Raw genomic sequence first — 22,123 nt, forward strand, 5'->3', positions numbered from 1 at the left:
AAACCTGCCCTTTCCCACATCAGGGGTCTCTTATGACATGGATCTTAGGGCTGCTGGGCCTATTGAGAAAGTATATGAAAGAGTTCCCCTCTGTGATCTATATCCTTGGACATAAAGGTCTTAACAGCTCGGATTGTGTCCCTGTGATAGAGTCCCAGAGGTGAAATTGCTGGGTTACAATGTCCCTGCCAAATGGCCCTTAGTGAGTACAGTCACATTCCAGGTCACTTGGCTTCACATCTGGGCCCCTCAGCTGCCCCGGCTGCCAATGCTGTGGCTCATTATGGGGTCCCTCTGGGCCAGGCAACAGCTCTGGCTGACCAGCGCCCAGCTGGGCCAGAGGTGGCACAGCGCTGTGATAACCTAGCTTGCCGGGCGTCTTGGCTCTCCTGACAGCTTGACCCCCACAATGGATGTGAAATATTTTCATGGTTTCTCCCCAGGACCCCAGGAAGGGAGACTAGTCTCACTTTCATGGATTTCTAGATGTGAAAACGGAAAACCTGAAAGGAAGTGAAATTCAGAAAATTGAACTAAACCAAGCTGAGAAAACCAAAAAAGTGCTCAAAATCTACCTCTTTGCTGACTGCCTCCCCCAAACGCATTGGGCTCCCACTCACTGAATTCGAGCCAGATGGTTTTCTTTGTTAGGTTTTTTATAAAGAAAAACAAAAAGTGTGTTTTTAAACCAATTGAAACAGACCAGACTGAGGCATCTTGGTTTTCTGCAGCCCATGTTTGCCATCCAGACCCACTCCCACCACCGTGGCCAAGACAGCCTTTACTCGCCTCTCCCTCGGGCTCCCACAAGTCCTGGGCCCACGCCACCTCCCCACTGCTGGCTGCCATGGTCACAGCACCCTGGGGGAAGGAGACAGGGCTCCCCCACAGGCTGGCAGGGCCAAAGGCAAAATCATGACTCTTCTGGGCAAGGTCAGCTTTCCAGGGAGGGGTCCCAATTAGGAGGTGGGCGGGAGAGGATCTGGACCAAACCACACTGCCGATTTAACATGATGCCACTGACCTACTTTCCAGTGGGCAAGCACAGAGGCGATGCCCACAGCGCCCACATGGCTCCAGAGAGGGGCACGAGTCTGATGTCCCCACGTGCCCTCAGCAGGTTTCAGATGCCCTCCCAGGATCCTCTAACCTGTTCTCTAGCACACCCAAAACCCATTACAGCTATTCAAGCACTGTTCTGCCCCCAGCCTTCACTGTAAACATGACTCACCTCTACTGTTTACCAGGGGAATTCACCTCTACTCACCTTTCTCTTGCTTCTGCAGGGTTTTCCTGGGCCCCCTGGACCGAAGGTGAGGGCCCATCTGGGTGATACACTGAGCGGGTGGGAGAGTCCCCTGCAGGAGGGGCAGCAGCACTGAAGGGTACTGAGCGAGGAGCTGAGAAGGAGCTCGGCTGGGAGAAGGGTCATGCTTGGCTCATTTCCAAAAGGCCACCCTCTTGGGAACTGACTGGGTCTCACAAGGATTGAATGTTTGTGTGCTCAGCTGACCAAGTCCTATGGCTGGTGTGGAAGGTGTGGTCCCTGCTCCAAGGATCACATAGTCTAGTTTGAAACTGAAGGTTGGTGCTCAGGATGCTGTTACTACATCCCAATAAAAGAGTGTTTCATAAGGGGTCAGAACTGGAAGGGGCCTTCAAGGTCATCTGGTCTCTTCTAAAACCCTATCTGGAAGTTCTTGATGTCAAACAAACTCTCTCTTTGAAGCTGAGGGACCCTCGGGCTCTGAGGATAAGTTGCAAAGCCCAACCATTTCACAAATGTGGAAGCTGAGGGTCCTCGGGCAAAGTGTTCGACAGAAAATCAGTGGGAGAACCAAGGCTGAAACTCAGGTCTCCTGCCAAGTTGACCCTTGCCCCCATCCTTCTGCCTCTGCAAGGCAGGGACTTGTTCTGAACAGTAGAACAGCCTCTGTTATTGTTCCAGGGATGGCTAGGGGTGGAGGTCAGGGGGTTTGGACATGGGGAGGGAAAGAACGGGAGCTGGGGTTTGGCATTAGAAAGCCCCTCTAACTGCCCTCTCTTTGTTCCCCCAGGGAGACCCAGGGATCCAGGGCTACCACGGCCGGAAGGTAAGAAGTGGGGAGGGGAAGACCCCACCCCCCAGTGGTAACCCAAGTGGGGTCTCACCATGGTACACACAGGGACCTGACTTGGTCATGCACATAGCATTTTGCACACACACTCACCAAGCGTGGTCCTCATAATGCTTGTGAAGTTGGCTGGACTGGGGTCATGTCTCCACTTTGGCAAACAAGAGGCTGAGGGAGGCAGGGCCTTGGGCAAATCAGTGGTTCAGCTGGACCTCTGTGGCTGTATCTGTACTGAGGCACCTCAGGTTCACCAGGCAGATCTCGGTGTCAAGCATGGTTGGGAAAATGGGGATAGGGTCCCAGCCCTGTTCTCTGGCAGCTCATAGACCAGAGAGAGAATTCCTGCACAAATAACCCTGGTGAAGGCAGACTGTGCTGACTGCTACCATCACAAAGCACTGTGTGAGTATAACGGGTAGAGAGATAAATTCCAGGCTGGCAGGAATTTGGGAAATCTTCTGGGAGGTGACAGCCTATGAGCTCAGTCCTTGTGAATGGGTGGATGTATCAGTTATCCATTGCCACGTAACAAACCATCCCTAACTTACTGGCTTGAAATGACTATTTATTCCTCACAACTCTGTGAACTGGCCATCTAGGAATACCGTTGGTCTCCCCTGGTCTCCCTCATGCAATCACATTGAGTGATGGATAGAAAGGCCAGATGGGCCAAGACAGCTACACCCACATATCTGGTGTTTGACTCTGACTGAGGGCTGGGTGTCTCTGTTCTCCTCCACTCGGCCTCTCAGCCCCAGTGGACTAGATAGGTTTCCTTACAGCACGGTAGACCCAGGGCAGCATTCGAAATGGGCAAGTCTCAGTGCACCTGCATCACATTTTCTGATGTCCTATTGGTCAAAGCAAGTCACATAGCCAAGTCATATGGGGTGAGGGAGGGGATTCAGCTTCTACTTCCTTTTGTGGATGGGGTGGCAAAGTATTCATGGTCATTTTTAATTCACTACAGTGGTCTTTCAATCAGCAATGTTCAGGGAAATGGCATTCTAGACAGGGAAACAATTTGAACCAAGGCCCAGAGATGGTCATTACAGTAACTATAATAACATAAAAATAATCTTAATAAAAGTCACCACTTGGTGAACGCCTACCATGTTGCCTGGCTGTCCTTTAAAGTAACCTGCATTATTTCTGATTCTAAGACCACCCTATGAGGCTGGTACTATTCTTCTTCTATTTACAAATGAGGAACCTGAGGCGTGCCCAAAGTCTCGTGGCTCATAGGTGAGAGGGCAGGAATGCATGTCCAGGTCTGGGCCTTTCTCATGGTACCACCTGCTACTGGCTGGGAAGCTTCTGGAGCCTTCCTTCCAGGAGAAGGAAGGAGGCAGGAAGGAAAGAAGGACATGGAAGGGGAGGGGCTTCGGAAGGGAAGAATCACTCCTGAGAAGCACATTCCCTGTTCTCTGTAATCCAGCGGCTGCCATGACCGCATTGTTTTATGGGTGCTTGGTGGGTGAAATGGCGAGACCTGAGAGTTCTGTAATTAGTTCTGCATAAACTGAGAAGTTTGTATTGTGTCAGGAAGTGGAAATTATAGCCCCCGCAGTTGCCTCCGTTCACTCACACAGACTCACAAAATTTACTGCCTCCTGGTGTGGAGCAGGGTCGGTTTTCCCATCAGCAGCCACACCAGTTCTTTTGAGCTGTGAGAAAACTACAGGGCCAGAAGAGGTTTCTCTGAGATCGTGGCGATGCCCGAAACTAGCAGCCGTACCACAACGGTGTCTGCCTTCGCCTGCCAATAGTCTGCTTCACCCAGAAAAGAGCTTGGGCTTTGGGGTCCTGAGAGGGCTCGGCTTAGGGCTGGAGTGTCATGATGATAGAGGTCCTGGTCTCATGAGTGTGGCAATCCTGGGCTCAGACTTGGGACAAATTATTCAACCCTGACTGCATTGAATTTGCGGAGAAAACCAGTGTGGTCTTGCTGACCTAGGCTCCTGCCCCCCAGAAGGCCTGCTGGGGCCAGGGGATGGTTGGAGGCCCAGGGCTGCTAGAGAAGGCTCCAACAAGGAAGGGGGAGTGCACTTCTTCTGCATGGCCAGGGGTAGAACAGGTGCTGATGCATACCTTTGGAGGGAGGGAGCTCCCTGTTACCGGATGTGTTAGAGTAGAGGCTGGATAACTATGGGCTGGCATGTATTAAGGAGCTTCTGCATCAGATGGAAGCCTGGATTAAATCCCTTCCAGCTCAAGGAAGCTACAGCTTTCTGGGGACAGAGTTGGCTCTGCACCCCTGGGAGAAGAGCAACCCTGGCTTTGTGAGGAGTCTTGGTCTCTTTGAGTCTCTCTGTCCAGGTCTTCATTCACCCACATCCAGGCTTGTCACAAGCATCACCACTTCCAGGTCTCACGAGGAAGCGAGAAGGCCCTTCCTCGTGCTCGGCTCTTGCTCCCCAGCCTCTCTTTCTCTGCCAGACCACCCCCTCTACCCTTCCACCAAGGCCTCTCGTGGGATCTGCAGGGGCTGTGAAGCTGCCAGCTCTCTCACTGCCTCTCAGAGTTTCTGGAAGGCTCCTATGGCCTCCACTTCTCCCAGTTTGTCCTTGAGTCTTATCAGTAGGTGCTCCTGGAGCCACCAGGTGGTCTCAGCACCCTCATCTCTGCGCTGGCCCTTACTCTGCTGGGACCCTTGTTCTGCCATCACCTCAGCCACAGCCTCCTCATCCAGCAAAGTCCAGAGGCTGTGCTCTGGGCACTGGTGGCCAGCAGCAGAGGGTTCGCCCCTACTGACTTGGGGTCATTCCTCAAGGTCAGGCAATTGCCCCAGCCCCACTGGGCATCTTGACTTCAGTGACCACTGTGCCCAGGCAGAAGTTTGCTTCCCGTCAGAACTCTGACATAAAGAGACCAGGGCAAAGACAAGTGCAGCAATACGTGACATCTCTGGTTTAGCCAAAAATCATTCATTCCCCAACTCTCTCGGTCCTTACTATGGGTGAGCTCATTAGCCTCACTGTTCAGATGAGCTCAGAGAGGTTAATACTTTGCCCAAGGTTGCACAGCTGGTGAACAGTCCTCTGGAATTGAAAGCTAGGTCACATGAGCCCAAACCCAGAGGCCAGTCTTCTTGCACTGGTGGGGAAGTGAATGTCTGCTCAGGGGCTCTTACCCAGGCTGAGCTGACTGTGCACAGAACACCATCCTCTGTGGTTTCTCTGAGATGTAGAGTGTTCTTCCCCTAAGCATCCTTCCTTGCTCCATCATTTCTCTCTTTTTCTCTCTTCTCCCCTCTCTGCATATTGAGCTGTTCTTCTTGGACATGGTAAGGAGGCTCCAACCTGAAGGGTGGCCTGATTACAGGAACTGAGATGAGTTTGCTCCCCACCCCAGGGAGGAGTGAGCACTGGCAGATGGGAACACAGAGCTGGGACAGGAGCCAGGCGGTGAGGGGGACCTGTGGGTAACCAAGGGACCCTCCACATCTGCTTTAATTGCTGCACCCCAGCGACTTGACACCCATGCAGGGAGCCCTTTCTTTGAGTGTGGAGTGGAATTTAACTCTGAGCAAAGATGTTTCTCAGCTCATGAACTTTGCTAACGACCAGCTCCATCCACCAAACATCCCCGCAGCAACTGGACCTTGCCTGGCAGCCTCCCAAAGCCAGCCAGGCCAGCAGGGCAGACTTCTCCACCAGCTCCTTAGGACCCAAGCCCAGTGTGGCCAGCAGGCCCTGTGCTGCCCCAGCCCCGCTGCCTGGACACTGCGAGCTTTGTTGTGTGCCCATGTTGTACTTATTTGATCCAAATTTATGACACTGATCCACTTTAAATACGTTGCAAGATGCGAAGTGTGTTTAAAACATTACAACCTTGGCTCTCTTTCAAGAGGATTGATGAGTATTGTCAGACTATATGTGAATCACAAACCTGGTGAGAGCTTATCTCTAAGCACGTCGGAGCTGGTCAGTCTGTCTCAGCATGGGGGGTGCGTTTGATGCAGGCCACAGTCTGGGGGTTAAGCCTTGGGGTTTGATGAAGGACTGTGGCTAAGCACACATTCCCTTCCTGCTCAGAGCTGTGTGTTTTCAGACCAGAGGAGGCGGGATGTGAGAACTTCATGCTAGAGCTGCTGGTAACTGCAGTCACCCTTCCTGGAGGCTGTGGGGCTCCCCAGAAACAGGGACTCCCACGGTAGGAGGTCTGATGGCTAGGGCGCTGGGGGGAGGGTGTAAGGAGCAGAAGCTCATCCAGCCAGCCCACCTTGGTCCTCATTTTCTGGCCATGCCAGCCCTCCTCCTCACTGCTTCTCAGCCCTGCTACCAAAGGGCATGTTCATTCAAATCTGCCAGTTTGAGCTAGGGCCCATGTGGATGGACATACTTCTGTAGAATGACAATTAGTATTATTATAGCTAAGTTATTGGGTCTCTTCAACATGTCAGTGGAGTATGCAGCACTTGGCTTGCATCACCTTACTAGATCTTTGTAACAACCCTGTGAGGTAGGATTTATTCTTATCCCCGATGGACAGATGAGCAAACTGAGGTTCACAGAGGTGAACCCCTGAAGGTCCATAGCTAGGAAGCAGTGAAGTCAGGTCTTGCTCTGCATGACTATCATCTGGGTCCTAGGAGCCCTGGGGATTCTCATGATTTCCAGTATGCAGTACCCCCTCCACTAGAAGGAAAGGAGGTGCATATTGAGCTGTTCTTCTTGTAAGAAAAAAGGCTGTGACTGGATTCAGCCCTTTCTCTGAGGCTTCAAGGCTCTCAGTGAGCAGTACCTGGAGCGTCTAAGACAGAGGACATGGGGTACTTGTGCATTTTAGTTGAAGAACCAAGGAAATGCAGTGTTTTCCCCACTGGCACTGATATCACCTGAATGACTCCTGCAAGGAGCTGGTATGGTCCCAGGTCTTCCAGTAAAGCCAGGAGAAGACAGCTTGTCTCAGCCCAACACTACAGCTATTCCCAAAACCTTCCAGTCCTCCTCTGGCTCCCCAAGGGCCTGAGCAACCCAGGCTACTCTCGGACTCCTATGTGGAGTGCTTCGTACAGGTGGGAGCCATAGGTACAGGAGCCTTCTGGCACTGGAACAGCACTCTTTCAAAGCCACGAAATCCCAGTGGGGACAGCCAGATAACTTAAACTGAAGCAGATCAGGGAGCGGAGACATGGGCTCCAGATCTGAGGCCTCGTAGTAGCTCACGGGACTCCCACTCAGCCGGTTTGCAGCCCCCAGCCTCTGCTCTCTGGGCCCCACTTCTCTGGCACTCCAAAGTCCATAGATTAATTAGAGCTGACTTTTCTTTTTGGAACTAACTACAAAATCAACCGATCTCAAATCGAGATTACAAGCCAGCCGCCCTTCCAAAGCCCTGGCCTTCAATGGGGCGCCTGACCCCGGTAATTCCCCAGATCGCTTCCTGCCAGCCCCAATTACCGGAGGACCTGGCATTTCCGTGGCTCCAGGCCTCTCTGGTCCGGAGCTGGCTCAAGTAAGAACAGGGAGCTGCCTTTTTCCCAGAAGGGAGTCCTGGGAACTCTTTAGAGGAGAGAGAGACACATTGGCCCTCTTCACCTGGATTTTCCAGCCCAGGAAAGGACCCTGGTCCGGGCCTGAGCTGCTTGCTGGCCTAACCCCCAGCCCTCCACTGCCCACACTCAGACAGGCCTTCCTCCTCCCTGCAGAGAACAAAGAGTCTGTGTTCGAAGCTGCTTCAGCCCAGGGCCTCCCACCCAGCACTGGGCTGCGGTAGGAGCCTCACATCAGGGAGGTCCATTCATCTCCCCATGTTTCTCTGGCCTGACCTTTGCTTGGCTGGGGAGCTGACCTTAAAGCCCCCCACCTCCTTCCAGACTATGTCTTCTTGCCAGGTCCCTGCTCCACTTGTTCCACAAACAGTAAATCACCAACTAAGAGGCCACTCCCACCAGACGGGAGCATGGCCACCTTGTGCACCATGAAGCTCGCTTCCATCCTGTCATCTTGGTAAAGGATGTGTCCTCACACCTGGAAGCAAAGACCAGCATAGAGAACCTACTGATGCTGTAGCATGAGCACATGCAGGGCCCAGCTGGAGAGTCAGGGACACTTTTGAAAAAGTCCTGGCTGGTATGGGCCCTCAAGGCCCTTCAGGGAAGCCCCCTCTCTACCCACCAGCACTGACCCAGTGCTTTCTTAGCCACAATGAATGGAACACACCCCTTCCAGGGTGGCAATCAGGCCTTGCTTCTCTGCACCACGATTAAAGAACCAGCCTCCCAGGTGGTGGGTCAGCCCAACCTAGGGGGTCATAAGCCTGATTCCACAGCAGCTTGTGCTACCCATGCTCTGTGCACCTGGGGCAAGACCCTTTGTAATGCTCAAGCACCCTAATCCCCAGCTGCAGGATGGCCCAGCTCAGGTGGCCGAGAACCACAGGGGGAACCTTTGGGGTCCCTGCTGGGAGGAGATGGGAGGGCAAAGGTAGAGGGCTCAAATTGGAGCCCTGGGGCTTTGACAGACTATGAGACTCCTCCCCACTTAAGATGAAGACATTAGTGAGTTAGTGGATCTAAAGTCAGCACAATTCCTAACTTGAACCTTTTAAACAGGGACACTTATTTTAAGAAGAAAAATGGGAAAGAAGGAGCCTCTAGATATACTCTCCCAAAAGCATGCCACGAGGAAAGCCCCAAGAACAGTCAGTCGCTGGCCCCCTTCTAGTGCTCGCTGCCAGAACACTGCCCCTCGCCCCCTGCGAATGAGTGTGTCTGCCCACAGCCACACTGGAGTCCTTGACAATGACTCTCACCCCCCTTTCACCTCACCCACCGTCCAGGAATCAATGTTTTCTGGTTAGGCCCAGCACAGTCCCCAGGTCAGAGGTCAGGCTGGGGCAAGCCCATGGAGAAAGGAGACTGATGAGAAAGGACTGGGCCTGCAGGGTGGGGTCAGTGGAGGGCACCCCTGCTTCCTGCCCAGCAAAGGGCTGGAAGTGAGGGAGGCCCTGAGATGAGGATCAAGGGAGCCTGGGTCATTTGTAGAATTAGGAGACCTGACCCAGGGGGAGGGAAGGGGCAAAGGTCAGTTACGCTAATGAGGAAGGCTGCCTCCTTAGGAGACTCAAGGGGCCCAAATTTCCCTGGAGGGCATGGTGGTGTCTTGACAGACAAACCCACATGGGTTGAAGACGAGCCCAATTAGCCGGAAACTCTCACTCCCAGGTTCCGCTCTGCATGGCTCCTGTGGAGATTGGAGACAAGCAGCCCAGAGACAAGCAAGGAAGAGCAGACCCCACCCTCCTCCCTGCCGAAGCATAGGAAGCTGTCTCTTGGAGACAAGGGGAGGAGAAGGCAGAGACCCTTCCTAGAGCTGCAGTTTTACCCAGAGTTAAACTCTGCACCAGGGAGCCTTGTTCTGGAGCTGCCAACAGGCCCATTGTCTCCTCCCCAGCCGTGGCCTCTGTCCCTCCAAAGGGTGTCACATAGGCAGGACTGGGGGTGGATGGGGAAAGGCGGAGGAGCAGGGGTGGGTAGAAGGTGTCTAGTCTAATCTCAGTTTGCAGGCGGGATCCTGGACCCAGACAGGAAAAGTAACTGGTCCAGGGTCACACAGCCAGCCAGACTTTCCCAGTCAGCTCCCCAAAACGGAGGTGGGAGAGGGAGGCAGAGCTATTGAGGAAAAGACCAGGGAACGGCAGGGCAGGACAAATGGGAAATCCCTAAACAGTCAGGCACCCCCAAGCTGACCTCCTACATGTATCCCCCACGCCAGGGGACTCTGTCTGGTGTCCTTGAGGCTGAGTCAACCCAGTTGGGCTGGTTGGCATGTTAGCAGGGCATCCTGGTCCTTTAGAGGAAAGAGTGGTAGGGGAAGGGCCTTGAGCCTGCTTGGCTGCAGTTGCCAGACTTCTAATGAGGTACTGTGGTGCCCTCTGCTGGTTACATGGCAGACCTGTGCTAGCAGGCAGGGCGCTGTCCTGCTCTTTTCTCCGGGCACTTATAGTTAAAGACCCAGCTCCTGGGCTCTAGGCTGAGCTGCCCTCACACGCTGACCCCTTCATGCCGTGGGACACAGACTTGAGGACCCTCCAGCAGAGAAGGCTTTCCCTTGCTTTCAGCTTGCAGAGGGTGTTTAATGAAAGCAGGTGGAACATCAGCCCATTGGACGCTGGGGTTGGCCTGGAGAAATGGGTACCTGGGCTTTAGCAGACAAAAGACCTATGTTCAAATCCCTGCTCTGCGTGACCTTGGCAATTGGGCCTGGCCTCTCTGAGCTACAGGTTATTCACCTGGGGAGGAAGAATAACATCCACGCCATGTTGGAATGGATTCTTGGAGATTGAATAGAAGAAGGATGTACAGCCCTTCAGCCCAGTGTCAGATGTGTGGCAGATGCAGTAAATGGCCACTTTCTCTGCTCTTTCCCATAAGAGGGATTCCCCAAAATTTAGTGTTTAGGGCAGACCTGGAGCACTGGCTTGTCTGTTGTGGTCACTTCCTGAGTCCACACCTCTGCCTGTGGCTCAAGGTTGTCTTAGTGAGTCAGGATGAGGAAGGGCTCCTGGGCTTGGAACTAAGGATTCTGAGCCTTTTGCAGAATTCAGAGACTTGGCCCAAAGAGAATGGACATGAGCTACCCCAGGATGGCATGAATTTTTGCATACAGGTTACAAATGCAACAGGGGTCCTGGCTGCACTGAGCAACCAGCACTGGGCTTGGGCATAGCAAATGGTTTCATAAAGGAGATGGTGTTTGACCAGGGCCCCTGACAGAGAAGAGGACATTGAGGAAGTAGCAGAAAGTCGTAGAATCATGAAAATGGGTCGTGTTTTCAGGGAAACATAATGGGTGTCAGGATGTCAGGGGATGAGGTGGGAGCCTGGCCCTTTTTTCACGGTCAATGCCAGGCAGTGGCTGTGTTGGAGTAGGGACTGTCATTGTCCAGCTTGTGTACCAGGGAGCGTGAATGCCAACATGGAGGAGAGGGTTAGAAGTAGCTCTATTCTCAGGGAGCACAAATGTGGTTGGGGACTCCCTGTAGGAAGGCAGAGAAGGGGCAAGGACAGCTGAAAAGATGGAGACCAGGTGGGACCAGGCTCCTGCTCTGCCTGTAGACCTGTGGGAATTTCATCGTGGCCTGAGGAAGGACACGGGGCCAGGAGCAGGGTCTGTCAGCGCTCTGTACTGCCATCCACAGCGCTGGCCATCACACGCGGGAAGCTGCAGCAGGCTGACAGTTGTCACCAGTAGCTACACCGCATTCTGGGCCCTGTCCGGAACTGCATTTGAGGTTCAACTCATGGAGGCAGAAATTGTCCTCCTTCTCCTGCTCACTCCTTCCCCAGCACAGCAGAGTAGTCTTGATTCACCTACTCTCAGCCACCATTTGTCACTGGCTGTCAGCTCCAGCCCCATCTCCTCATGGTGTATCCTTCTAAAGATGGAAGAGTATAGTCCCTGTCCTTCTTCCTGAGCTCAGCCCCCTCCCACAGATTTGGCATTTTCACGGGGAGGTAAGAGAAGCTGAGGAAAAAGACGAGACGCTGCTGGGACGTTAGAGTACACCTCACAATGTCTTGGAGGAGTAACAGCAGTCCCGGTGCCTCTGGACGGGTTCAAGGCAGCTCCCCGATCATCTCCAGCCCCCACCGCCCACAGTACAGGCAGACCCTGTGCCACGTGGGCTGTTGGGAAGAGTTAGGCCCAAGGAACCCAGGAGGAAAAGGAGCCCCTGAGGAAGATGAAATGCAGGAGCCTCTCTGGCTCAGCCAGCAGGTCCCACTGAAACAAGCCTACCGGGGTGAAAACAGGGCAAGAAGTACTAGGCAGGGACGGGAGAGAAGGTGTGTAGTGGGTCAGCGGCCGAGGGAGCCGCATCTGCCCCGCAGCACTGAGCTCCAGCCCGCCGGGCCCATGACCGGCAGCAGATCTCGAACAACTCCACCTGTCCCTCTCCCCACAGGAACGAGGCTCCTCCGCTGGGCCTCTCTCTCTGGGGGCCTGTCCCACACTGTAATCCATGACTTGGACCCCTCTACAAGTTCACATAGCTGAGAGGAGGGGCCTATGGCAGCTGCCAGAGATGGCAGGTCCTCAAAGCTCATCCTGAGCAGGACAACTGTCCCAAGCTTTCAGACCAACTATTCTCAGTGACATTGTAGCCTGCCATGCTTCAACGGGCCATGGCCTGGGGGCCCAGAGTCTGGTTTTCTTCTCATCTCTTCTCTGTTTCTTCCTTCAGGGAGAACGGGGCATGCCAGGAATGCCAGGCAAGCACGGAGCAAAGGTACCTGGCCCTCACCACAGACCAGGCAGCCCTGCCCCCACCCCACCCCTCCCCCATGCTCCTCCTTTCCATGTCCAACTGTGAGACAAGGCGCCCACTTCCTCCCAGACCCTCTCCCCTCACTGCACCAGCCTGTTCTTCCTGACAGGGCTGCTCCTGTTCGGCCCATGAGCCACCATTCACCAGGGTCCTTCTGACATGGCCAAGCCTCCTTCTGGGCATTTTTGGGTCATGAAAATCTTCTCAGGTAACCCCAGCTCTGGCTGCAGTCCTGAGACCCATGTGGGGAGTAGGCACCCCCTAAAAATCACCTTCACTTGGAAATTACGAAGCACCGTGCTTGGAAGCCTATTCACTCTCAAAGTAAATAGATGGTCTTGGGCTGCTGTGGAAATGGGGTTCACTGCCAGCTGCTGCCCAGTCCATGAGGGCCTAGGTCCAGATAGCTTCTTCTGAGGAGAATCCCGCTGGCACACTCTGGGGTGGACTGCATGTAGTGATGTCACCATCTACCCTTCTCCCCTCCCCCTCGGGCCTCCCTTCTTCTTTCCCTCCCCTCCCATCTCCTCCTCCATCTCTTCATTCCCAATGAAGTCCTCCCCACACCCCACCCCAGGGATGCCCCCATCTAGCTCACTTGTGGGCATCTTGCCATGGTGCCTGCTGTGTTCCCCAGAGGAGCTTGGGTGCTGAGCGGGTGGGTGGGAAGCCTGGGAACCCAGCTGTGCTGCACAGAGCCTCTTCCTCACGCCCCGCTCCCTGTGCCAAGCTCAGCACACACACACCCCCCCCCCTTTCCTGTGGGTCTGGGCGCAGCAGAAGTGAGCAGTCCGCCTTCGCGTCTCCCTAAGGGGAGGCTGGGAGGCTGTCCACCTCCTCCATGCTTCCCCTGCCTGCAAAAGTCTCCATGCCTTTTCCTCTCTCTGCCAGGGGGCTCCTGGCGTCGCCGTGGCTGGGATGAAGGTCAGTGGAACGCTGTCACTCGACACTGAGGGGCAGGATGGGAGAGATGGAGAGAGGAGGACAGAGCTGGGGTTTCAGGGACTCAGAACCAAGGAAGTGACAGGCGGGATTGGGAAACAATTTCTCCGAAAACAGCCTTTTTGCCAGATGCATGCATAACTTGAACAACTGATGTTTACCTGAGCTTTGCAAGAAAACAGCGAAGGATTCTCGGCTCAGTGCAGGTCTCCCCTCCTGCAGGGTGCGGTGGAGCCTGAGCTTTCCTCCACGTTCTGAAACTTAGTGCCTACATGCTCGCAAAGCTTCAGGGAGAAGAGTAGGGTTCCCCCTCCTGAACCCCACCCTCACTGCCCAGCTGGTTGACAGGCAGATGGGGGGAAGTGCCCCAGCAGCACAAGGACTCACTGTGGCTCTCCCGGCACGTCCACTTATGGGGGGCACCATGTGGAAGGCAAAAGCCCATTTCATCCTCTCCTGGGGTGCCTGACTGACCCCTGCACCACCCACCCCATCACCTAGGGGGAGAATAAGGAAGGGTCCAGGCAGCTTCTTCAGCCCGGGGCTTCAGATATAAGCATGGAAAGCACTGAGCTCATTTGTTCCTGTGAGCTCTCTCTCTCTCTCTCTCTCCCTCTCATTTATTTACCTGAGTCTTTTTTTTTCCCCCCCCACACAGGGTGAACCAGGGACCCCAGGAGCCAAGGTACTGATACAGAGGAAATATTCCATATTCTAGACTGCAGGGAGCATCAGGTTTCCGAGGGAGGTGGGAGGGGCTGCTGCTGTTTCACTCTTGGCCTCCCTGAGGCTGGCCTGGGGTGGGGGACCAACTGAGCAGAGGAAGGCCTGCCAGGGAGGAGCGTGCTTGCCAGGAATGCACGTAGGCGCCTGACCCCAGCCTGCACAGCTCAGCCAGTTCTCCTGTTTTGCCACAGACCTGCTCCAGGAGGCGGGAACTCTGGTCCCTGTATCTGCAGGGCTCTGAGGCTCTCCTCTGGTTCATTAAAAGATGTAACATGAAAAGAAGTTTCCATGGTCAAATACGTTTGAGGAATATGGGAGTAACAATATCACACAGGTTTCTTCGTTGCAGGCCTTCTCAGATCAGAGCCTTTAATATGCCAAATGTTTTGGAAAGCTCTAAAAAGGGAGGATCTTGTAAAGAATTTTCCAACTTTTTTGACCAGGGCGTCTTCTTTTTCAGAGGAGCATCTTATGGACAAGTATCCCGGAAAAACTGGTCTATAATCACTGTCCATTATACATCTCAGACTCCCCACCCCCGACTCCATCCTCTTAGGAGACATTTTCTCTTCTTAACCCAAAAGGAGCCCCAGGAGCAGCAGGGAAGCCGGGGTCCCCAGATTTGCTGGGGAAGAGGGGCAGAGGGTAGAATATTATGTCTCTGAGCGTGCGCTCCCTTCATCACAACCGCCGCTGTTCCCGCACTCCCTGCTCCGCCCCCATGGCTGGTGTGCTGCCTGCAGTATGCCACCGGTGCCTGCATCCCCAGGCGGAGGGGAGCGCTGGGACAGCTGCAAAGCTTCAGAGCAACCCTCCCTCCGTGAAAGCCATTGGTTACCCGGGAGGAAAGCCCAGCAGAGTGAAGGCCCTTCCTCTTTCTTTCCCCACTCCCCCAGGACCATGGTAGGGCAGCGCTGCATCCTTCCTTGACCTATTTCAGGGCGTTCCCACCTAAGGCACAGCCCAGGCAAAGCTGGGGTCCCAAGACTTACTGTCCTCCTGTCACCTGGGCCCTTACCCAGCCTCCTCCCTTTCCTTGGCCAGCTTCAGGCCACTTTGCCACTCAGCCTCTACCCAAGGACAGGTAACAAAGGGATGACCCCCAACGACTTGGTGTGGCTTTTTTCGTGGCTGCAGCTAGAAAGGTCATTGAGGCATCTGAGCAAATTATGACCCGAGGCCTCAATTTATATTATTACATATGAGAGCCGCTGCCACCAGGCTATGGAGAGTGGAGCTTCTCAAGCTGATCTGGCAGGGTGCTTTTGGGGTGGGGTGGGGTCTCCTGATATGAGGCCCTCTGTGAATGAAAAGTGAAGTCTTGGTGGCAGAGAAGGTGGAGCATCAGGGGGCCAACATGCGAGACAGACCAGCCGTGCCACTGATGCAGAGAGGGGTTGGTCACAGTCATGAAGCCTCTTCGTCTGCACTGAGGGCGGGCTCTGTGATTCACGTCAGGAGCGGAAGAAGCTGGTTGGGGAGCAATGTTCGTTTCAGTCTGACAAAGGACCATAAACTGTGTGGCATAAACTACAGACATTTATTGTCCCACAGTCTGGGGGCCAGAAGCAGTCAGCAGGGTCGGCTCCTGCTGCAGGTTGGGAGGGAGGACCTCTTCCAGGCCCGTCTCCCAGTCTCCGGGGCTCGCTGCCATCCTTGCTGTCCTTGGCTTGCAGCAGCATCACCCCAGTCCCTGCCTTCGTCCTCACATAGTGCTCTCCCCATGTGCCTGTCTGTGACCAAGTCCCCCCTGAGTGTGAGGCACCAGTCACATTGGATTAGGGGCCCACCCTCCTGCAGTATGACTTCATAACGTAGCTAATTATACCTCCAATGTCCCCATTTCCAAATAAGGTCACATTCTGAGATACTGGGAATTAGGACTTCAACATACAGATTTGGGGGTGGGCACAATTCAACCCATAACAGGAGGCAAACTTCTCAAAATATTCCTCCAAAGAGAAGTGCTGGTTAGATGGTTCTTGTCTCTCTAGAGGCAGGGAGGAGGTGGGCCGAAAGCCCTCCCTGGAGACCAGGGCCCACGCTGCTGGACACTGGGAACGTGAAAGGGGCATAGGGGTTGAAAGGAAGAGCTTCTCCTACTACTGGCATTCCAAACTGCTCGTGCTCCCCAGGAAACCCCCCAAAGGGACTGAATGCTCTTGGCTCCTCTCCCTGTGTGAGTGACAAGGGACCAGCCCCTGCAGGGACAGGAGAACCGTGGTGTGAGCCATCACCGGTGTGAAATGGCCCAGAGAAGGAGTTGGGCCCAGACGGGGGTCCTTGAGGAAGTGGAGTCCTTCAGAAAGCAGCCCATGGAGAGGCAAGGAGGTGGGAGAGAGGATAGCCGAGGCCTGGCACTGGCAGGGTGAGGCCTTCCCTGACATCCTGGAGAAACAGTTTCTAACCCGACATTGTCTGCGCTTCCTCTGCAGGGTGAGAAGGGGGCTGCGGGCTCCCCTGGGCTGCTTGGCCTCCTGGGGCAGAAGGTGGGTGTTGAGGAGCCCTGCATGGTGAGCTCTGTGTAAAGGCGTTAATGTTCATCCCACCAACATTCTGGGCCCTGCACGTTCACACGGGGCCAGCACTCGAAGTGTCCCTCCCAGATTTGGGGGGAAGCAGCTGGAAGGCAGTCATATTCTGTTTTAGAGGAGGAGGGTATGAGGTACCACACAGGAGGTCCTAATGGGCCAAAAAATGCCCAGATTCGAAGAATTCAATAGCTATGACCTGGTCAGATTTCTCTGCACCACCTCTGAAAATGTGCTCAATGGTACATGAGCTCCATAAGCTACTCCATGTGAAAACAGACTAGAGGTCAAGTGAGTGTGGGGAGAGCTGTAAGGTAGGCCCATTGATTGTCACAGGACACCGCAGCCCCTCAGAGCTCCGAACGCCCTGCTGTGAAGGAGCCCGCAAAACTTCAAGTCATCCCGCCTTTCCTAACGTTGTTTGGCCACCACACCCCTTTTTTTTAACATTTCAAATACTTCCAATCCCTTGAAAGATAGTGTTCCATGGGACATAGTGTGAGAAACACTGCTCCAGACCCCGGTTCTGACGGGGCTCCTGTTTCAGCTCTAAACCTGGTCCCCTTCAGTTGCCAGCTTCATTCTCCCCTAAAACCCACGGCTGGATCAGACCAGGCCAGGCTTCTGAAGGCCTCTGGTTCCCAGTCATCCTGGGGCCACCGCCCCCTAATGCCCTCCCCAACCCCCACCAAGTTTAGCCTAGACTGAGGGCTGATCAGCTGGCTCTGTGCCTTTGAACTGTGAGGGGAGAAAGGCATCAACACCTCCCTCCAGAGCTAGAGGGGCCTGTGATGGTGACTCGTGTTTTCCATCCCCAGGGAGAGAAGGGCGATGCCGGCAACTCCATTGGAGGAGGCAGAGGGGACCCCGGACCCCCAGGGCTCCCCGGGCCCCCAGGGCCAAAGGTGAGTCTTCCGCTCAGGGGAGATGTTTGCCTGAGGACTGTATCCCCAGCCCATTCTTGGGGACTCTGTGTCCTGGGCACCTTGCCTTCTCTAGTTTTCTGCTCCAGAAGTGTGGTTTTTCCAGTGGATTCTGGAAAGGTCATTTGGTCTGAGCTCCTACTTCCAAGCGGTGACTGTTTGACCGTCCAGGAGAGGTGTCCACCCTGGACAGATGGATGGTCCCATTGATTCAAGTGGCTGTGATGTAACCGAGTCAGGGACTGACTCAGGGCCCTAGGATAGCCAGAAAGGCCCTCGCCTGGGCTCTGAAGAGGTCTCAGGTCAGGGCGCTGCTGGGCCCCGCCTGGTGCTGGCACACTGCACGCAGGCGGGGTGGTGGCAGTGGGACAGCTGCAAATGGGACCGCCCACACTTCCCTCACTTTTTGTGGAAGCTGCAGTGGTGAGATTGGGGTTTCCCAAAGCAGACGCTTCCTGTGGTGCTTGGTTTATTTGAGCAGCACAGGGAAATGAGGGGTCTCTTAGCTCTTAAGGAAAAGGCTTATTATCCTCATGATCAGCGGTTGTCCACACGAGTTCATTCCACTGATGTTTTTCAAGGGCCTGCTATGGGTAGGCTCTGCGGGGACCAGGGCCTGCAGAGAACCTGCCCTCAGCTGGCTCACAATCTCTCAGGACAAACAGACCCGCAGCCCACACGAATATTGTGCAGGGGGCCACAAGGAACCCCACAGACAGGCAAGGTGAAGTGACTTCCCCTTCCCCGTGCCCTTGCCCTGTGCCTATCTGACTATGGTGGGAACAGAGACCCCTGGCATGAGCACCAGTTTTGCCAAAGGTGGCCCTGCCACCTGGGCTCCCAGACATCGCCAGTTTTGACATTTGTCCCGCTGACCCCACAGGGCATGGATACCTGGCACATTTGGAGTCTTGACTTGTGATTGCAGAAACCTGGTCACTATTGTCCCTGCGCCCTGGAACAAAAGAAAGGGAAAGCTAGAAGACTGTTCCCAAAGTCATGTCCCCTTTCCAAGGCCAGGCAAACGTTTGATAAGTGACATATTTGGGATAGGCCTCCTCTTACCTCTCTTGCCCCTCCTTCCTAGGTCTCCTGGACCCACTGCATCCCCCGCATTCACAGAGGCCCAAGGCCGTCACTCTCCCCTCGTCTCCCAGGCAGGGCCAGGTGTGACTTCACAAGCATTTCAGCTCCAAAATGACCCACTATGGGATGCTGGCAGGCCACGGTTGGGGGGGCCAAGACAGAACTGGGCATGTGTGTGTCAACTGAGAACTGAGGAGGACCTGCCTGGGGGAGGGGAGGAGGGTGCAGAGCAGAACTCAGAGGAGGACGGGAGTAGATAAAAGGGCTACCAGGAGGAGGTGAGACCCAGGCTGGGCCCAAGCGTGGGTAGGAGTCAGATAGGAGATGGAGGCCGAGACACTTAACACCCAGGACCATCTCTTGCCCCTTTGAGCAGCTACCCAAGCTGCCCTGCACGCCCTCATCTCATCTCTCTGCTTCCCCAGGGAGAAGCTGGTGTCAACGGCCAGACCGGCCCCCCTGGACAGCAGGGAGACAAGGTACAGAGGACCCCAGATCCAAAAGCTGCAGGATGAGGGTCAGCTTGGGAGTCCAAGCCCCAGCTCAGAGATTAAGAGTCTGGCCATCCCTGCAGCTGGACCTCTGGAGATACAGGACTGACTGACCATGACTCCTGCCTGCTGCCCCTCCTCTGAGACAGCATCATGCAAAGGCTGGCCCCAGGGCAGGGTGCCTGGGCTTAGGGGTGACCCAGATCCTCTGCTCTGTTAGCTTTCAAGCCATGAGCAAAGGTGGACTTCCATTTCTCTTCAGCCGCTCCCCATGGAAGGGTCAGGGGGTGCTGCCGTGTAGCTTCACAGGTGCACTGTGACTGAATGCTACTGGGGGGGGGCGGGTGACCTGGAGGTGGCAGTGGCTAGACGCTCCATGAGCTGGCGAACTGCAGTGTTGTGAGGAGTGGAGTTATAGTAAAGCGTCCGTTTTTCCTTTATTTTTACTTTCTATCTTATTTTTTTTAATTGTCATCAGTGTTAACATTATTACAGAACAACTGAACTGAATTCACACCACCGTTTCATTTATTTCCCACCGTTCTGCCCTGTTGCCAACAGGAAGAAATCCCCTCACTTCACCCACCCAGGGAGGCCGGGGGTTTCTGAATACCTTCCCATGCTTTATCCTGCTGTTTGGGTCTTTCACAAACAGAGGGCTGCCTAAATGAATGACCCGCATGGCCTCCTCATGGCAAATATTGACCCAGGCAATAGGCAAAAAGTTTCTGAGCCCTCGCTCTCTGAGCAGGATGGAAATGAAGAGAACCAGGGGGCCTGGTCTCTGCTGATTAGGGGGCTAGGGAAGGTGGTCAGTTGGCCACAGTTGGTGTCACTAACAACGAACGCAGGACAGAGAGAATATTTTGCAGTGCAAAGCTAAAGGGAGCTCCAAGGGAGAGAGGAGCCAGGCAGACGCCTCCTGACAGAGGGGAGCCTGCACTTTAGCATATAGGGAGCTCTGTGTCCTCATGGCCTGAGCTAGGATGAGCCCCCTGGCCCCTCCATGGTCCCTAATACAGGGCCCATGTGGGGACATCAGGCTCCATCATGCCCTGCTTTATCCCCATTTCACTCCAATTTTGTTGTGCAATAGGGCGACCCTGGAGCACCTGGAGAACAGGGACCAGCTGGCCCCAAGGTAAGTGCCCCTCTCACCCAGAGTCACAGCACAAAATCTCACCTCCTGGGGTCACAGAGTGAAGTGGCTTGCTCCTAGGGTCTTGAGGAGAAGAGAGAGGAAGAGTTTGCTGGCCCCTCATAGGAGGTCTAGTATCACAGCCACAATTGGGCTCAGTCTTTCCAGGTTGGCCTAGTTCAGCGTTCTCACGGAGTCGACTCCTGAGCACCCTCTGGGAGCGTTTGGAGTCCTCGGATGGGCTCCCCCTCCTGCTGCTCTGGGCCCACTTGTGTGTAGCCAGGCGCAGCCAGTGTTGGCTACAGCCCCATATGATAGGCAACAGGCAGCCATTGCCATCAGGTCCCTGCTGACCCAGGCCTGGGACTGAGATCTCGTTTGTCTTGTAGGGCTCCAAGGGAGAACCAGGGAAAGGAGAGATGGTGGATTGCAATGCCAGCATCAACGAGGCTCTCCAGGTGAGTGCCGGCTGGCCTGAGACTCGAGTTTGGAGATGCTCACGGGCCTCTGGGCTCAGTGTCAAGGCCTTGAGAAAGGAACGCTGCAACACCTGGATGAATGTCCCTGAGGACAGGCCATTGGGCAGGGCTTTCTGGAGAGTGGCTCCCTTGTGTTCTCTCCTTTGGCCCCCCCACTGTGCAGTCTCTAGGCAGATGGCCCCCTCATTTGGCATCCAGGTGGCCTGGCTCTCCATCTGGGCCTGTCTGGCCCATTATCCTGGCTCTGAGTAACTGAGAGCTGTAACTGGAGCAGCCTGGCACCCTGCAGATGTCGGCCCATCCAAGGTTTGGGGGCCCCTTTTCTTTAGTGCACACACTCCCCTTCACATGATAGCATCTGTCTTCCTGGAACACATCTCCCTTCTATATCAATTTTATCATATTTCAAGTTCATATGGTACCCACCCTTGAACATGGAGTTTCTCAGCCATGGCACTATTGCTATTTGGGGCCGGGTAATCTTTGTTGTGGGCTATGGAGGAAGGCCGCTCTGTGTGTTGTCAGATGTTCAGCAGTGTGCCTGGTCTCCACCCACCGGGTGCCAGTGGCACCCCGCCCCCAGTTAGGTGTCTCCAGACATTGCCAAATGTGCCCTGGGGGAAAAACTGATCCAGGCTGAGAACCACTTCTTTAAAGGGAACTTTCTTACTGTGTGAATCCATGTACGAGGTATACAATTCTTCTTTAATGCCAAGAGTTGTCCATGTAATTATTTTTTGAGTGATTCCATATTTTGCTACACTGCATCAGTTTGTTTAAAGAGTGGTACATCAGAACCTTGAAATCTAGGTACTGGACGACAGGGAAAAGCAACAGAGGGTCCCAATTAGGTACTAGAAAGAATAAGGGATGTTGCTTCCTCCCTCTTTGGCCAAGTGAAAAAAAAGGTTGCAGGTCATCTGAGGGCTTGTCTGGGTCCATTGTAGGACAGCCTCAGAGCAGCATTCAGTGAAATGTGGGGTCTTCTCAGCCCAGTGATTACAAACCTCTGGGCGAGGCAGGGGTGCTGTGGGGCTGGGAGGCAGGGAGCCCACTTCCTAGAGGCGTCCAGTTCCCACGTTCCATGACTGGGCCGAGGGGACCCGACAGATGGCTCTTGACTTGCTCTTTACCTGATTGCACGGTGTTGGTTTTTTAGGAGATCCTGATGCTGGCCTTGATCGTAAGTCTCCCACCTCCCTCACTTTGGCCGGGCACCAGGCAGGGGCCAAGGGGAGGACAGCCGGAAGCAAGAATTGGAAGTCCTGCCTCAAGAAGGCAGATGCAGGCTTTCTGGGTTAGGGCTGACCCTGCAGTGCTGGGGCAGAGGGCGGTCTAATTCTGAGCAGGGGGTCTCGGGAGCTGCCCCCACTCTGGCCATGGCCATCTGCCAGAGTGGCTCCTCACTGATTCAGCCG

The 22,123-nt window shown here is 54.5% G+C and overlaps 1 protein-coding gene across 1 annotated transcript in view; it reads left to right on the top strand.

Annotated features, from left to right (window-relative positions):
- COL13A1 (collagen type XIII alpha 1 chain) overlaps window positions 1–22,123 on the top strand; it is a 77,942-nt gene that overhangs the window by 27,618 nt on the left and 28,201 nt on the right. The window contains exons 13-21 of the mRNA XM_090278131.1: window positions 2,058–2,093; window positions 12,306–12,350; window positions 13,281–13,313; window positions 13,990–14,016; window positions 16,493–16,546; window positions 17,407–17,493; window positions 19,023–19,076; window positions 20,185–20,229; window positions 20,616–20,684. Of these exons, the coding sequence (XP_090134257.1) occupies window positions 2,058–2,093; window positions 12,306–12,350; window positions 13,281–13,313; window positions 13,990–14,016; window positions 16,493–16,546; window positions 17,407–17,493; window positions 19,023–19,076; window positions 20,185–20,229; window positions 20,616–20,684 (450 nt within the window). The remainder of the gene's footprint in view (window positions 1–2,057; window positions 2,094–12,305; window positions 12,351–13,280; window positions 13,314–13,989; window positions 14,017–16,492; window positions 16,547–17,406; window positions 17,494–19,022; window positions 19,077–20,184; window positions 20,230–20,615; window positions 20,685–22,123) is intronic.

The sequence above is a fragment of the Furipterus horrens genome, unplaced genomic scaffold, assembly GCF_987537825.1.
Source record: "Furipterus horrens unplaced genomic scaffold, mFurHor1.1.pri manual_scaffold_5, whole genome shotgun sequence".
Taxonomy (NCBI): Eukaryota; Metazoa; Chordata; class Mammalia; order Chiroptera; family Furipteridae; genus Furipterus; species Furipterus horrens.